The 17712-nt window shown below is 46.1% G+C and overlaps 1 protein-coding gene across 1 annotated transcript in view; it reads right to left on the minus strand.

Moving 5' to 3' along the window:
* Positions 1 to 17712, minus strand: part of MAP3K6 (mitogen-activated protein kinase kinase kinase 6) — a 1613301-nt gene that overhangs the window by 905097 nt on the left and 690492 nt on the right. Inside the window, exons 16-17 of the mRNA XM_069622894.1 lie at positions 8967 to 9094; positions 6461 to 6597 (exon numbers count right to left, since the gene is read on the minus strand). Coding sequence (XP_069478995.1) covers positions 6461 to 6597; positions 8967 to 9094 — 265 coding nt within the window. The remainder of the gene's footprint in view (positions 1 to 6460; positions 6598 to 8966; positions 9095 to 17712) is intronic.

A 17712-nucleotide genomic window follows, 5' to 3' on the forward strand; every position in this document is an offset into this window, starting at 1 on the left:
AAATAATGTCTACTCGTTGCCACCAGTAATGAAAATAGTTGTATTTAATAATGATGACACAATAACAACACAACTCATAAAAACTTTGCATACAGTTCTGTGACAGGGTCCACCGCTCCTGGAAATCCTGCTTCCAGCTTCATGAAAATCCTGGAAATCACTCAATCAAGAGTTCCTGCAACAATGCACTTTTATGTGCAACCAGGTCGATTATGTCCGGATTTTGCAATTGGACAAGCACATTCCGCTCCACAGACATGAGCATAAAGACTTTGCCAATTCTGGGGATTACATTATGTAGTCGACCCGGCTTTAGGTGTGCAGGTCTGTGTGTTTTCCATCCAATCAAGTATGTGCATTCTTAACATGCAGCCCGAGGCGCGAACCTAACCTAACCTGCCTAGGCTGTCACAGTAGGGAGGGCAGAGAGCATACACACGGGTGCACCTTCAGGAAAGGGGTTCCATGGACATGAGCAGCTCTGTATACAGGGGCCCTAGCAGCAAAGGGGTCCCACACACATCATGTGCAGCTCTGCACACAGGGGCCCTAGCAGCAAAGGGGTCCCAGACACATGTGCAGCTCTGCACACAGGGGCCCTAGCAGCAAAGAGGTCCCGTGGACATGAGCAGCACTGTACACAGGGGCCCTAGCAGCAAAGGGGTCCCACACACATGTGCAGCTCTGCACACAGGGGCCCTAGCAGCAAAGAGGAAACAGATAACGGGTCGGATGAATGCTGCAGAGGGGGAGGGAAGAGAAGGCCCGCACCCATACTACCATTGATCCATCCCCTCGGGCCTCGGTGGGCTGAGCAGACAACCACCCCCCCCCCCCTAACCCCATACCTGGGAAGAGACTTTGGGTCCACCATTACTGAAGCAGGGGCATCGACAGCGCATCACACATTCGGCATGCTGCATAGCAGGGAACGATAATGCACATGCCCGCGTGAGCAACACGGGGCAACACTGAGTACATAGCACCCTGCACGCTGAGCTGACAAATAACGCACAGTCTGCACAGACTCCTGGACGCAATGAATAATGCCGCCATCCCCCGGTGCTCCCCCGAGAATAAATTCACAGAGCACGACCGCTAGCCTGCCCTTATGGAAGCAGAGTAAGACCTTTAGCGGAGGGGGACACCCTACCATAAAGACAGGTGACATGCTCTTAAGCAGGGGGAGAGGAGCGAGCACATATAGCAAGAGACGCTGTGCTTTAACAAACCTGCACACGGCAAAGCAGCGCGTATAAGTTCATTATAAAGACAGGCCACACGAGGAAACACAGCTGCAAGAACTGTATCTACATAACACTGCAGGCTGGAAAGCACCCGGGATGAACAATAGGCTTCCCGGCTCGCAAAGAACCCAAAGCGGATGCAGGATCTCTCAGCACATAAGGGCGCATGGCAAGCAAAAGAACATACGAGGGGTGCAGGGCCCGAACGTCGCTCGCACAGAGGAAGCACATGGTGCCCAATGCTATGCAGACGTGCCCCCCTTAACGCCTGGGTCCACGACAGCATGCACACAGTGTAGCACCGCCAGACGCACGGCAGATTGCACGCCGGGCAGAAATACACTGCAACTTCCCTCGGACACAACAGCAATTACGGCCCTCTCCGCCCCTCCAGGAGTATTCTTGGCGACCGCAAAAACTACAGATCTTCCCTGTGGAAGCACCGTAAAATCTTCAATCCGGAGGACGCTCCATGGTGAGCATAAGTGGCAAGTACTCTAACCCTGCAACAAAGTGGGTACATAGGGGGGGACACATCTGCACCTCAACAAGACTACCCTATAGGAAACTGCATTTTAGTTACATTTTAAAGGCAAGCCACAAGATGAAACGCAGTACTACAGACTCACTGAACATATGGTCCGCATAATACAGCTAGCAGGACAAGCTGGGAAACAGCTGGCTGCCCTGCTGCAAAGAATCATAGAGAGGACTACAAGGTCTACCAATACAGGACTGCACCCAGTACATAAGATACCACGCAGACTACGCTTACCCTGATTACAGATCACTCAGAATAAACAAAGCCACCAGCAAAAAGTACTTGAGGAGGGATCACAAACCTGCGAGATAATGTGGAACACACCAGAACCCTGTACAATGCCTAAAGGGGCTCCCTCCAAAAAGAGTGGGGCTCAGACACATGTGCAGCTCTGCCGGGGCACAAATATTTTCTTAACATACAAACATACACGCCCATGCGGCCCATCATGCCACGTCCAGATGGGCAGCGCCAGCGGCCCAGCGCCCTGCCCACCCGGGCTCAGATTCAGAATTTAGTTCCAGGCCAGCCTCAGGGCTGAGCCTGAGAGCTGGATGTGAATCATGATGCCAGGTTCCTTCCTGGGGGGGGGGGGTTCCATTACAGCGCGAGCCGTCAACTATGCTCTGTTGTTGTATGATTCTTCTTACCTGTTTGTTGTCCAATATCCAGGCTCAGCTGTCTCTTCGTCTTGGTCCGGCCGGACCGGACTTCTTCGGGCCGGGGCCGCCTGCTGCACTGTCTGCGGTGTGGTGTGCGCGGTGGGGACCGGGGTCCTTGCTGGCTGCCTGCCTGCTACAGACTGCAGTGCAGACTCTGTGGTGTCGTGTCGTGCTGTCTGCCGCTGCCGTGGGTGTGTGTGTCCGACTCCCAAGTCCGACTCCAAAATCATCATGCCCAGGATGGGTCAAACGGCCCAACTATATCCTAGAGCACACTCAGTCACGTGGACCAGACGCCAGTCCTGGCGACACAAAGTCTGTGAGCGGCCCAGCCCCAGGCACAAGTTGCGTTTGAACTTTGGAAAGTGCAACAAATGTGTTGTTGTTACTTCCTAAAGTTGAAAGCAACAACTGCCGGGGGGTCGTCGAGCCCGCCACCAGCCCTGCTGGAGGCAGGCAGCCCCAGGCCAGCCCAGCCTGCTTATTATTATTCATAGGCTTAGCAAGTTATCACACACAAGGAACAAAGGAATGAAGCACGCCCCCCTCCCTCGCCACTTACCAAGCCCGGCGGGCGGCCCGGCGGCGAGCACGGAGCACCAGGCACTGGGGTGCGGGCACACTACAAAGTGGCTGCAGACAGTGCACGGGCGGCCGCCGCCACGGCGGCCCCATATATGCATTCAAATTAGTTATTATTGATGCATGCATGCTGCATGCAAATGAAATCATCAAAGCAAGGTAACAAGAACGTGTATGTGTTGTTACCTTGCTTTGATGAATAATTTTATGTTGCACAGACACACTCAGTAGCGCGGCCCGCCCCGCCCGCACGCCAGAGGCAGGCAGGCAGCGCGGCTCGCGGCTGCGCGAGCGGCACCCACACAGCCTTGGCTGTTGGCAGCGAAGAACAAGTTGTTACATTACAAAAAACTGCCCAGTTTGTGTTTGACCAGGCCCGGGCCGCGCCACTGACAGTTACATTAAAAAGAAAAAATGGCATTGGCCCAGCTTGGGCGGGTGATGGCGGCCCGGTCTGCATGGCGCAGCACTTGCTCTGTGGCTCAGCTGCCTGCAGCAGAGCCACGCCGGCGCCGCGCGGCGCTGCACGTTACAGCAAAAAAAACGGCCCTGGGTGGCTTGAAGGAAAACCCGGCCCCCACTGTCCTCAAAGTCCATCGGCCACGGGCCGATGGACCGATACGGCCAGTCCGACCCTGCCCAGGGAGTGATCCTATTTTGGATATGAACTGGAGTCGAGACTTCGGAGGCCAATAACCCACAGTACAAAGAGCATGAAGTCACTGGGTGAAATTTTCCAAGGTGCATCACACAGGAACGGTGAGGGTCATCTGTGAAAAAATGTCCATCACAACAGATGTAGCTCATAAGGCCAGTCGTATACAGCAAGTAATGAGAGCCGGCAGTAAACAAAAAGGAAAAAGGGGTTGAGTTTTCTAGTGACAAAAAACACTCACTCCCCGAAGAGTGCTGTGTCCCCTCCGATGACCAAAAAAGAGGAGGAGACAACTATGAAATGTTTACTGCGCTGCGGTATAGGTGGAAAGAAACAAACACGATGACAGGTGGATGCTCAATTTAAGGGGGTAATGCATGCATTCACGTGGGATTCCCTCCGCAAATCCCATTCTAAAAGGTTTAAAGTGACACCATACCTTTTAGACATGCTTTTGAGCCAGCCTGGCCGTGCAGACATATCCCAACTAGGTTGGGAAGGAGGGGGAGCAGAATGACAGCTTACAGGGGGGTAGAGAGCAGCATATCTCATTTTCTTTTCACAGTGACCTACAAGAATATTATTTGTGGTTACTTTGAACAAAATATAAACATCAGATGTAAAAGTATTCCAAAATTCATAGTGCTTATAGAAGATTCTTAGTGATTAAAGAAGCACAAAGGTTGTTTTTTGCACTTGCTTGTCAAAAGGTTGCAAAGTTGTACATCAAAACCAGCTTTCATACATTTATGGCATCCTATATAGAAAGGAGTGAAGAGAAATGTGGCTATAAAATGAGATTCTAACAGTATGCCTCCTTAAAGGTACAGCGGTATTGGGAAAAAAGTAAGAAAAGTGGTGATATTTCCGCTGCTGCCACTTCTTTACCAGAGCATTACTGCATGGCTGTACTACGAGTTTTGGCGGAAAGGTGCACGATTTACCTCCAGCAAAAAGCTCAAGGTTAAGGTTCTACTTGACCACCAAAACCTTTTCAATTTACTGTGCAGAATTATTGCTCACTTAAATCTGCAAAAAAATCCACATGGACTTCTATGGACTCCAAAAATGGGGAATAACCACTGTGGCACCACTTATATTCCAGAGGAACGAGTTGTGGTAACTAAGTGATTTAGATGTAAATCTGAGGATTTACCACCAATTTATTGGCAAAGTCGTAATAAGGCCCAGTATCTCCAATAATCATGTCTTGTTATCATGTTGGTGTTTACAAGCGGGTGGGGAATGTACATAGGGTGGGAGGTTGCTTCGATGCTAAAGGATATAGGAGACTTTAGAGTCAGGAATTTAGCAAAGTGATTGCTTGTGTGAAACTCTGGTTGGGATGCATCTACTTTTCTTAACTACTTGCAATAAAGGAGAATTATTTGAGCCCTTTCCCAGATGGAGGAAGAAAGTGGGAGAATAGATTGGTGGCGAGTCCGACAATGAAATGAAGTGGAATTCTGACCCAATTCTAAACTGCCTTTCATCCTGAATCCTTGAGCAAGCAGGTCCTGGTTTATGTAGGAGAGGCCAAAAGAACTTACAATATCCAAGAATTTAACTAGAGATGCTTCGTGGGATAAGCAGCAGAGACATTGGTGGGAATTCACATTTCTGTTTGAGTATTAAAAATATAACAATGTAGGGTTAGAATAGTTTTCTACTTCAATAGTTAAATTCAAAAATTATTTGTGAGGATTGCTTTCCTGGAAAATAATTACTGTACATGTTTTCAGACTGATGAATTTGGGCATCGTACTTCTCAGCTGAAGGAAAAACTCTGACTTGTCGTGGCGCGTTTAAGAAACTGACCTTATTTCATGCTAAGTTTGGATTGCTTGGCAGCTTGGCGTCAGAGGAAAGGACTTCTTAACATTAAGCGCTTGGGTTACATTGTTCAGCATTTGTGCTCCAATGAACTGAGAGCACAGTCCGTTGTTATCTGAATAGCATCATGAATTCAACTCTTGTGAATAAACTAATTACTTTAACTTGAGAAAATAGGCTCGGGTGAAAATAAAACTACAGTTCAAATGCAGTGATTAAATGAACTGAGACTCCAGAGCTACTAGGCAGTTGTAAATAGTTCTGAAGGTTGGATAACTGACTCTTATGGTGTGCTCATTGTCGAAGCCTCTAGGTATCAAGCATAGGCAAATACAGGGGAGTGAAAATCATTTTCAAGAAGAATCTAACAAGAGATAAGTGGTTGGCAGTGAGGCTAATACTGTGCATGTGTTTTTAAGTTTCATCCAGGTGTCATGCATACAGTTGAAGAGACCGGAAAACACCAAAGAGCCTGTCTTTTTGTGTTGTACACTTCCCATTTTCCTTCCTGGAGCCTGACATGGGACTGGAGGATTAAGCAGACGCAGTTCGGCTCAGGGAACGACTAGTGGGGTCGACAGCTCCTGCGAGATCAGCAACTGTGACCTGACACCAAAAGGTATTTTGGCAAAATGGTCAGCTCCTCTGGAAAACTTGAGACCATTTTCCTGAGAAATAGAGCGCAACATTTCCTCTCTGATGAGCAGAGAAAAATCTACTGAGGTTCAAGGAATTATGGGAATGGCAGTGGTGGAACCTGGGAGTGGACGGAGGCACCCAGTCAGGCTTCTTTGACTTAAAGTGCTATCTAACTATAAGTATATCCGAAAAAGCAGGGTCTGAACTGTATATGTGGACAGAAATGGGTTGAAGACACTATGAAAACTCAGGGAGGACATTCTACCATCAAGCCAATGCTGTAAACACAATTTAATCTAACCTTGATGTCACGGTGGATGATCTGGTTGTCATGCAGGTACCGAAGACCTTCCAAGATCTGCTTTGTGTAGAAGGCTATGGTTGCCTCGTTGTCCTTCAGGGGTCCCCACTTGGAACGCAACAAGGATGACAGACTCCCTGAAAAGGAAAGGAGCAGGGGTTACTGAAAAGAACAAAAGGGAATAAGGGGCATTGGAGAGAACAGATGCAAGCAATGGGCAGATGTTACTGGAGAGAAGAGACAATCTAGGACTTGGGGGGGGGGGGGGGGAGGGGAGGCGGTCACTGAAGGGAAGAGGCTCAATCCACAGGCATTGGTTGCTAGACAGAACAGACACAATGAAATGGCAGTGGTCACTGGAGAGCACATTTAAAAGGGGGGGATAGAGGACAGGATGGATAGACCAAAATAGTGCTCATTAGAGAGGAAAAACTAAATCAAAGGGAAAGATTGCAGGAAGAATCCAGAAATCCAAGGGAAAGCCTTACTGGGAGAACAACCAAAAGCCAGGAAGGGCAGGAAAGAAGACAGCCACAAGGCGCGCACTCACATTCATGATACACGATAATAGAAGACCAAGTTCTAGTTTTGTTTATTCTGGTGGGGTTAAACTGAACAAAACAGAGATTGGGTAGGATTAATAATACTTGAGTTGGATTCATTTTTGTCCTTTTCTTGATGTAGAACTGTTCTCCCAAGTCCATCCATCTCATTACAAGTCAGGGATCTGTTCTCTATGAAACAGTCACTAACAGCCTCTGGGTTTCTCTATGGTGCTCTAGAGCACTTTCTTTTTCTGGGTCTTTTTCTGGGTCTTTCTTGGCACCTGGGAAAAAGGCTTCAGGCTAGCTGGGAACAGATGGACCCCAGGGTTCGTTGGGTACTTTTGTGTTCTCCTGTGGACAACTGTGCTGCTAACACAGGTAAAGGCTAAAACTCTCCTCCTTAACTCTGAGCGATTGTTCAGGAGTCCTCCAATTCCAAGTCAAATGGAGTTAATTACCTGCAGTTGGGGTTGAGTCATTGTTCCAGGTTCTCTATCTGGTCTGTAGATTGTTTCAGTTTTAGCCATCTAGGGTTGGGGTGCCCGGTCACCCTATTCCTTCAGCACACAGCAGTGCCACCCGTACTGTAGTACTAGCCTGGCACAGTTCCTAAAATAGCCACACTTATTATTTTTATTATTATTACTAATTATTATTATTATTCCACTTCTGCCTAGCATTCTCATTTCTCCTCACTTACACTCTTCCTATGGTCCCTCCTATTCCTCCTCTCCTTTCCCTGCCCCTTCCTTTCCTTTCTTTTTGAGCCGTTCTTATGCTACCTCTTTAGTCACCCTCCCCTTGGTGTTTTTCCTCCTCTTCCCTCTTTCACAAATGTTCCTCCTCTGCTTCATCTTTCTCTCCAAATCTTCCTCCCTGTTCTTACTCAGTCTTTCTCCTCCCTCACTTGTGATGTCCCTTCTCCTTATTCTCTTACAATATGCCCCCTCTCCCTCGTAATGTCTTCTCTTGCAATGATCCATAGTTCCCTCTTTAGTGATGCTTGTGTCAAGCCAACTTGAATTGCTCTATGTGAGCTGGGCTTGCACCTATTTACTGTTACATGATCATATTACATGTGGCTCTCCGAGCCCTGCATGTAGGTGGCTCCCAAGCTGTGCTAGTATAGTCTCTCATTTGGTGGGTTTTTAATTGCCAACTGTCACCTCTGGCTCAAGAAGGGGGCTTTGTAAGTCATACATTGGGCAATATGAGAGCCTCAGGATGGAAGGGCGGTCCCGGGGAATCCTCCGTTTATCATCATGGAGCGTGTGGCAGACCCCGGAACCCAAAGCCCCAACTTCTCATCTCCTATCCTCTGTAATGTGACTTTGCCACAGCAGCCAAAAAAGATAGCAGCAAAAGCAATGTTGTTGTTGCCAGCCACACATATACATACAGCCCCCCGCCCCAAACGTACAAACAACTAAAGGGACACATAATTCAAGAGAGACATCATCCAATAGAGAGCGAAACCAAGAGAAACTGGGGCAAAGCCCTATCCTTTTTACAGACAAGATAGAGAAAGGGGAACAAATACATGAACAATTCAAGGGCAGCTACCAGAGAAACACACAATTCACACAATTCTGTGTAGCCCAGAAGGCTACTCATAGTGCAAACCTGTATGTCTACAAGGTGCACATCTAGAGCAGAGGAAGGAGAGGGACTAAGGAACGGGAGGTGAGAAGGGCTGGGGTAAGGGCGAGAGAGAAAGAAGAGCAGAAAGTTGAGACGCGACAAGACAGGAGGAGCGAGAGTGAAGAACAGTGGAAGATAAAGAGGGAGCAGAACGCAAGGGAGGGAATGAGCAGAAAGCAAGAGGGAAGGAGAGAGGAAGTGGTGGGGGACAAATATTTCAAAAATAGGGTCCCAGCAAATCTGCCATTTTAGCTGGTCGATTCCAGTGTGGGGTACTAACAACAAGACCACAAAGGCATATCATTGCACACTCAGCCTACCTCCCGGCACCTCTTCCATGAAGATCTTGATAAAGCCGTCCTGGCTAATGGAACCCAGGTACCGCACAATGTTACGGTGCTTCAGCCGCTTATGCAGTGCAATCTCTTCATGGAGAGGCTGTGAGAACCTTTGGAGGCAGAGATACATGGGAGGTGGGTTGACGCTCGGAGCAAAGCCTGATCAAAACTATTCACATGCATCGACTCACATTATTCCAACATTGATCAAATCAAACATACAACTTGCCATGGAAAAGAATGTCCACCATTGCAGTTTAAGTGTAAGGCCAGCACATGCACAGTGTTTCCCTTCTGCGTCTCTGTCTAGAGTACCCCCCCCCCTTCAGACTATTGGAATATCACAATGGCAGCACATAACTGCATGACTCCCTGCGAAAGAAATGCTGTTGTGCAGCTGCAAGTGATCCAATAGAGGGGCCTAGCATAGCTCTGAGTCTCCATAGTGGTTATGTGGCCCTAACACAGACTAGACACAGATTATTCCAATGTTGAGGGTGTTGGATAAATGTCTCTAAGACAGACATAGTTCTCCCCAAGTGTGTGGACCTCCTCCCCTGCAATATGCAGCAATGGAGCTCTGTTGGTGACAGAACATCCAGCCCGGTACAGTGTCCGGAAAGTTTTGCCTATTAAATGGAAGCAAGACAGTGAACAGTTTAGAGTCTTGGGTTTACACACCATTTTTCGCAGGTTTGAGAACAGTCGATTGGCAGGTTTGAAAAGTCAGCCTGTTTTTTTGGTCCCTGTTAGGTAAGTTTTCTCTTTTTAACAACTTTCCCTACATTTCTATGGACCAACACGGTTTGCTTTTGTAGGCTGTTAGTACTGGGAAACTGTTTCCCGTTTCTTTTTACAGGTCATCTATTTTTGGGTAACTTATCATTCCACAATGCATCTTACAATACAGTGCAATGGGGTTTCTTTTTGTATGATGCTATACTACACTCAAAGGGATGATTTTTTGGTTACTTTAGTAGTGCCTAAGAACAAACTGGTGGCAGTAGTTACTATCTGATGATTTTTATTGTACTTTTCATGAGCGAGCGAGCGAGAGAGAGAGAGAGAGAGAGAGAGAGAGAGAGAGAGAGAGATCCTGATTGGACCACTGCTGGGTTTGTGTGAGGGGCAGATCTTCCATTAGGTCACCTGAGTTTCTGGATAAGAGGAGGAGTCATGCAGCCATGCCCCAGAGATCCTGTCCAGCTGTGAAGATGCCGGAAGATCTGTGGACCCGTCCTACGAAAGCCTGGCAAATAACTTTTACTGCAGTACTGGTAGAGCTCTGATTGGCTGGAGTCGTTTGATGGAAGTTTGAGCCTTGGACTGGTGGGACCAACCATTCCTGACATCTGCTTGGTGTCCAGCCATCTGGAGTCTTCAGAGGTGTCCCCAGAACTATCCTGTTGACTGACTAACTCCAGTTTTAGCTACTGTGGTGGAGGTGTCCTAATACCATGTTTTGGCTCTGAACTTTGGGGACCCCCAGCTTGTTCCACAAGAGTATCCCTATCGAAATTTCGGCGTTCCAGCATCGACAGTAACCGAGATAGGAGTGACTCCGACCACGACAGCTTTGTCCTCTCCGGTCACTGTGCATTGGTGACTTTCGTCAAAAATGGATTTCCTGCATCTGGTCGAGAGCCTAAAGGGGGGCTGCATCAAAGTGAGATGCATTCATCAACAGGAACAGGTTGCACAAGCATCTGAATCCAACTGCCTTTGATTTCTGCCTGGCACTGCCTCTGTCCATATTCGATCACACCCTCTCGCGTCTATTTACTATGAGGAAGCAAAGGGCGTCTCACCCACTAATCCCCAGAGAACTCTCTCTCAGGTGGCCAGGACATGGCCATCGCTTTTGGATACAGTTCCTGACGGTGGACCAGTGCAGGGGAACTTCAGGGAGTGGGGGTGAGGAAGCCGATGGTGAGACACGGTATTTCCCCCCTTTTAGGTTCATCTAACACATCATATTTTTTAGGATTCCCCCATCTCCCAACTTCTTACACATACACTGGGTCAAGGAAGAGGGTGACAGAGTAACAAGACTAACTCTAATACATCATACTGAACATGTCCCGTTAATCAGGTCATGAGAAGTTAGGCACTTGATTGGTGGGCACCGGCATTTCTCTCTTGCACTATTCAACTACAGATCTTATCAGATCCAACTCAGAGACAAGGTACTTTATGCTTGATTTGTTGTGCACATTTATTCAGACGTTAGAGGACATTTGCTCTACTGTATATCACGCATGCACCTCAAAATAGAATCCACACTAATGATAATTTTTCTCTTTCTTCTACATGTGTACTTTTTTGATGGGTAAATACTTCAATTACGATACCTATTGTGTTTTCTCTTTTCACCCATCGGTAACACACTGGTTTTTGTATATTGGATGAATGTAACCCTATGATAATGGGTGATGTATTTCCATGTATGTATCTCAATTTCTCAAAATATGACTGTATAATTACTGTGTTTGTCCCCCACCCCAACCCTCAAAAAATTCTCGAAACCTTGATTATTGTAACAATTTGTTCAATACATTTGTTTGGTTTGAAATTATGTAAATTATATGGCATTTAAACAGCCTCAGAGGAAGAGCACATTCACACTCGAAACACGGGTCAGGCTGCATATGTTCAATTAAAATCTTCTGCAACTCAAGCAGTTTTCAAACAAATTACTTTTGGCATGGTGTGACTGGAACCTGTGCTGTTTCTTTCTAAATCTGTGGGGTACGTACCCACAACCTCCAGCCACCTGCAGCCTCCGTTACCCTTGTTAATTATAACTCAAGCGCAGTGGACTCAATTGGACTTATTTTGCCACTTGTTTTGTTAGAATACATCATACTCTGACTTTTGGATCCCTTCTCCCAACCACAACGCCCTCCTCCTAACTTTTTCCCTGCTCCCAAAACTTCTGTAAACTTTGTGAACCTTTAGGGTGCAAGGCCCCAGTCAATTTAGGGTTGGACCTACCAAGTTAGGGTTGCATTCTTGTGGACTGCCATTGCCAATAATACACTTTACCTTCCCTTTCAGTATTGTGGGGTGGGGTTATTGTGATTTTATTGCACTGGCTACAAAGGCAATATTATATATATATATATATATTTTATTATGAGTTTTGTGTGATAGTATTACTTGCTTATAGTCATGTTTATAGTGTTGACTTGGCCATACATAAATATAGAATTGTTATAACTGTCCAAGTGTAATCCTAGATTACTTACCTTGTGGACTCATTGTTGACCCTTTACCAGGCTCACCCTTCCGGATACTTAGCCTTGACCTCTCTCCATGCTACCTTGATTGGTTTGGCTGCATCTCCCAGAGTTTACCCTGTTCACCAACTAGGGTGGCCTCCTACACATGTGTCCACCAGGCCAGAGTGTAGAAATCCAGCCCAACAGTCCCCTCTTAGGGCCCGGTTAAGAGTTTGGCAACAGTGGTGAATCATCTGGTATGTTTAAAAAAACAGATGTTTTACAACCTCTGGAAAATTTTGAGTTTCGTTGCAAAATGTTTCCGCCTTCTTTCGTCTGGAGGTTATGACCACGACACAAACACAGTAGTAATTACCACATGCATAAACACCAAAACCCATGAAGTCCTATCAGACTTCAAAAGTGGGGAATAACAAAGGTTTGCATGACTTGTAATAATGCAGAACATTCTGCAAGCCTAGCATTTTTTTAGTAGTATATTTACAGTCTACATAAGTAGGCTTCATATAAATAAAAAATAAATCAACATTATCAAACCGCAATACGTTCATCTGAGCATGATAAAAGACCTCCCCAACAAGTATGGATATTCCCCCAAAACATTCTAAAAATAGAGTTAATTTAAAATCAATACATTATTACAGCATTTCACAATATGCTAAATTAAATATAACAATATCCATTCATATAATATTCCCATACACTCTTGATAATATTTCCGCCTCATTAGTATAGGTACCACTGCAACCATGCTTCATCTTTTCAAGTACTTCCTCGCCACGTTATCTGTGACCACAGGGAATACCAACTCTTGCACCAATAATCTCTACAGTATTCACCAGGCTGAATTTAATTTTCAAATACTCATACTGTGAAACTGGTATGAAAAGCAGATATATAGAATGGGGCTAGGGGACTTGGTTGTACATATTCCAAAAACTGACTACTTTTAACTTTCATCGCCAAATGAATGATGGTATTCTCCTTATTGTAGCTTTTTAGGCACAGTGTAGCCCCAGCCTTACATACGTGCACGGATGTTTCATAGTCCATGTTCCAAATCTCCACATATTCTGTCCCCACTGTTAAACAGCTGTTGCGAACCAGTTCACCAATCTTTGTAAATCCTTGGAACAATAGGCCCAATAGTTAACCTAGTGATGACCCCATACCTCTCCGATATGTCTAATTTATGTTTTGGAGCATGAATTCTGCACAGGAATAACCAATAGGAGTGGTTTTGGGCAGGCGCAGTAGTTTTCTTAGGGATATCCCGTCTAATTTCTCAAGTTCTTTACCATATTTATATGCCCAAATGTCCGTCCCTTATGTCATGCACAGCACTATTTTTGACCAATACATTGTTAGAATTGCCTCCAAGGAGTGACCTCCATTCCTTCTCTCAAATGTACAAAGCGCCCCAATTTGCTGCAAGGGTTTAGCTCATACTGCCGCCCAGTGTGTAGTCCACTTCAATTTGTTATGGGCACAGACCCAGATAATTATATTCCGACACCTGCTCCATTATCTTTTTATTCAACGCTCAGCAGTATGTTTTTAAATTGGCTCTATTTGGTGCAAATACCATGGTTTTGGTCTTCTCCGTATTTATTTTTAGGCCGTTTTGCTCCTCGAATTCCCAGAGCACATTAAGCGGTCGCTGCAACCTTCTCGGGGTGTAATCTTGTATGAGCAGAGCATCAGCATATCCGAGCCAAGCAACCGAGGCTGAGCCCAGTTTAAGGGCATGAATTCCAGAGGTGCTAAAATAACTCCTCTACAAGTGGGCAGTATATATCACATATTTACTGCATATGTGTTACACCATCCACTGGTGTGCTAGTATAGTCTCTCATTTGGTGGGTTTTTAATTGCCAACTGTCACCTCTGGCTCAAGAAGGGGGCTTTGTAAGTCATACATTGGGCAATATGAGAGCCTCAGGATGGAAGGGCGGTCCCGGGGAATCCTCCGTTTATCATCATGGAGCGTGTGGCAGACCCCGGAACCCAAAGCCCCAACTTCTCATCTCCTATCCTCTGTAATGTGACTTTGCCACAGCAGCCTTACGCACACGAATACCCGTGCAGTCACTAAGCACTCCATCTCAGGTCCTGATCTGCCTTCCCCTTCTGATCTCATGTCCTCACTCCCTCAAGCAGCACGGCAGCGGCGCACACGAGGGCATCTAACGCGCTATGGTCATATTCATCTATTGCAATGTTGGCAGCTGCCCTGGCGTCTTGGAGACAGTCGATGGAAACGTCGGCTTTTTCCTTTGCTTCGTCATGCCCTCAGGAAGACCCGGCAGCGTTTTGAAAACTTGGGTCATGTGACAAGGAAACGTGCTACATCATCGGTCACGTGATGGATCATGTGACACTCCTAGGCCCCTTTAAAACCGGAGAGGGAACGCTCATTCAGTGCTTCACAGCTGACCCAATCAGGCACTGTTCGGCGTCTTCCTGTCTCCACATCTTGAACCTGGACTACGGACTGTTCTTCTTGGATTCCTCTGTCAAGCCCTTGGATACTGTTTTGCTCTGCTGTTTCAGGACCTTTGAACTGTATTTTTTGGATTCCTTGGATTACCCCATGGTTACGACGAACTTGGCTGGCTTTTTGACCTTCCAACTCTTAACAGACTATTTTCGGATTTTCCTCTTCCGTTACCTTTTGGAGTACCCTTTCCATTCAGGTCTTGCAGTGCCTACTTCTACAACAATCTACGCCTACCCGCTGCCGCTTGCTACACTCTGCAGCCCCACGGAACACCTCCATTCTCATCCTTGTTCTTCCTGTCCCTAGACCCTTGGTAAGCCCCTTGATATTTGTTACCTCGCTATTCAGTGTATTGTTTTCCATTGTACTGACCCATTGCTTGCTTTACAGCGGTCGAGGAGTCACCGGTGTTCCTGGTGTTCTTCGGCACTCAAAAAACCTGTGGCCTCAAGGATTGCTCAGGAAGTTATTTGTATCTTTCTGAGTGGAACTTGTGGACAGAGGCCCCATAATCTTCACGACCATCAAGTCATAACAATATGGTAAAGGAGTTAAATAGTTTTACCAAAGGTAATATTTCCAAATTCATAATTGGGCGCTTAATCTTTCAGTCTCGATTCTGCAGGGCAGATTTGCACACCAAACCTCAATACATCTAGCAGTTCAGTGTCAGGACTCACAAATATGCCCTGACTGATCACAGGAAATAGGCCTCTCCTATTATTTGATCTCCTCTGTCTTGGACAGTTCATTCCTCTGATCTAGATCCGTCACCTGAAGCACAACACTGTGATGCTAGAGTTTCCTAGAAATGGAAGTAGTTGAGGGGGGTCCCCTTACCAGAGCGTTAGGGTGAAAAGCCAATTCTAATGTAATCACCAACACCTGCACCTACCTTAGTCTCCGGGTGCTGTGGGATAGAACACCTGGTGCAAGAAATATAGTGAGGATCTGTACACACTGTCCTCACTGGACTTTCACTCAGTGACTCTACGAAATCCTGTTCATCTCTCCTCCTCAGCTGCCCAAACTCATATCAAATTCACATTTTCTACCATTCATAAAATGGATTTGTTCAACTAACACCACACCAGCTCAAACCTTACCCCGCCCTTTTCGCCTTCCTCTTCCCCTTTTCCTGTCCTCCCAATGACCTCAACCTTAATCTCAGGGACGCCCAATCAGTCTGTAACAAAACCTCCTTCCTCAATGGCCATTTAGTTCTCCACACCCCATTTAACCATAATGGTTATCCCCTACACGCTGATTACCCCACATGATATGGTCATTGCAGCAAGCATCCACAGATTCCCAATTTTCGCCTATTCTTCTGACCAAAAGAGATGGTAGAATAGGTGTCATGATCCACAAGGCCACCCCATGAGCTCCCATTGTTCCTGCTATCCTCTCTCGTCATTTTAGGACAATGCCATTCAACCTCTGCCACATACACCTCATTATCTTCACCTCTATAACTTTCCTGGCATTCTCAACTCTTTCCTCTGTGGTCCATTATGGCAGCCTAAATGGGCTCATGGGGAAATTCAACCACCCTAAATTATTTAATGGTCATCATCTCTAAGTTAAGTCCACCCTATCTGACCACTCTTAGTTTCTCTACACGTGTCAACGCTCTTGACCTGAACTTTCTCCATTAGTCTCTTACTCCTTACAACTAACCACCTTCCTCTCATCACTTCCTCCTGCATCTCCTTTCCATGCTTGGATTGGCCATATGGATATTCAGCCCAAGACTGAAAAATGTTCAGGTCAGCTTGGGCCTCTTTGGAGTCAAATCTGTGTACTTCGACTATGCACATGTTGCGAGCGCTGGCTCAGGAGCTCTCCTATTCATTATCCTCGTGCCTAGATGCCAAGTGACCTTGGTGATTACAGGCTAAGCAGAAGTGGGATAGGCTGGTAGTGGAGGACTGTGACAGTCTGTGCTTTTTTTCATGTGGTGTGGTTCTACGAAAACAGCAGGTCTCTTCATCCCGTGCCCACCAGTGTGTAATAAGAATGCAGCAGCACGGTCTCGAAAAGCAGGCTGTCACCGTAGGGCAGTTACAATTACAAAGATGGTGGTTTCTTTTTTGCTATCTGTCTGGACTTGGACTCTGAGCTCCATTAAGGCCCGGTCCTTACATTAGGATGGAGAGTTACACTCTATGTTGTGTGTTGCTATGATGGCGCAGGACTGGGGAGTCAATCTTAGCTGGAGGACAGTAGAGGCAGCATGCAAACATCAAACGTGATAATTATTTGAAGACTGAATCATCTAATACCTACTGTTTTCTAAAAATTTGAGGATGAGCAGAGTATATGCAATAGCTTATTTTTCTTAATTCCCCACTGTAATACCCAAGCATTGCAAGTAAACATTGGGGTACAAAAAAAGCGCTAATGCTTTCACTTGGGAAATACTAGTTTGAGCAGTCCCTGCTTTGATATGAATTGTGACCATGAAATGGCACTAGTCTGACCCTATGTGTGACATCACTTTGCAGCCAGAATCAATACAAAAGGGTCTTGGGCACTTCTCCCCAAGCCCTCAGGCTTGCCTGGTGAATACCTTGAATGTGGATCAGACCTTAGGGTGAAGGCTACCATTGTTTGTGAAAAGTCTCCAGAGATTCAGGGTGAATGTGAGGGTGATTGTAAGAGCATATCTATAGATTACAATTTACAGAAAGCTTCAGTCAGCGTACACATCTGTGAATTCTTGCAGGAGAGTACAAAGTGTCTAGTTCACTGGACATGCAGAAGAAATGGATTTAAGTAGAACTTCAAAACGTATCTCCCGCCATGAATAACAATCCAGGGCAGTTTTTGGAGGCTCACATCACTTTGCATTTTGGTACTTTTAATCATACATTCAGGGTAAGGAAATAAAGCTACATATATTTTTTGTGTTACAGGTTTCTATAAGGACTTGTTCTATATAGTATTGTCCGGTGGGTGCAGCGTAATTTGAGTACTTTGAAGT

Source organism: Ambystoma mexicanum, chromosome 11 (assembly GCF_040938575.1).
Source record: "Ambystoma mexicanum isolate Mex_15411 chromosome 11, UKY_AmexF1_1, whole genome shotgun sequence".
NCBI classification, from domain to species: Eukaryota; Metazoa; Chordata; class Amphibia; order Caudata; family Ambystomatidae; genus Ambystoma; species Ambystoma mexicanum.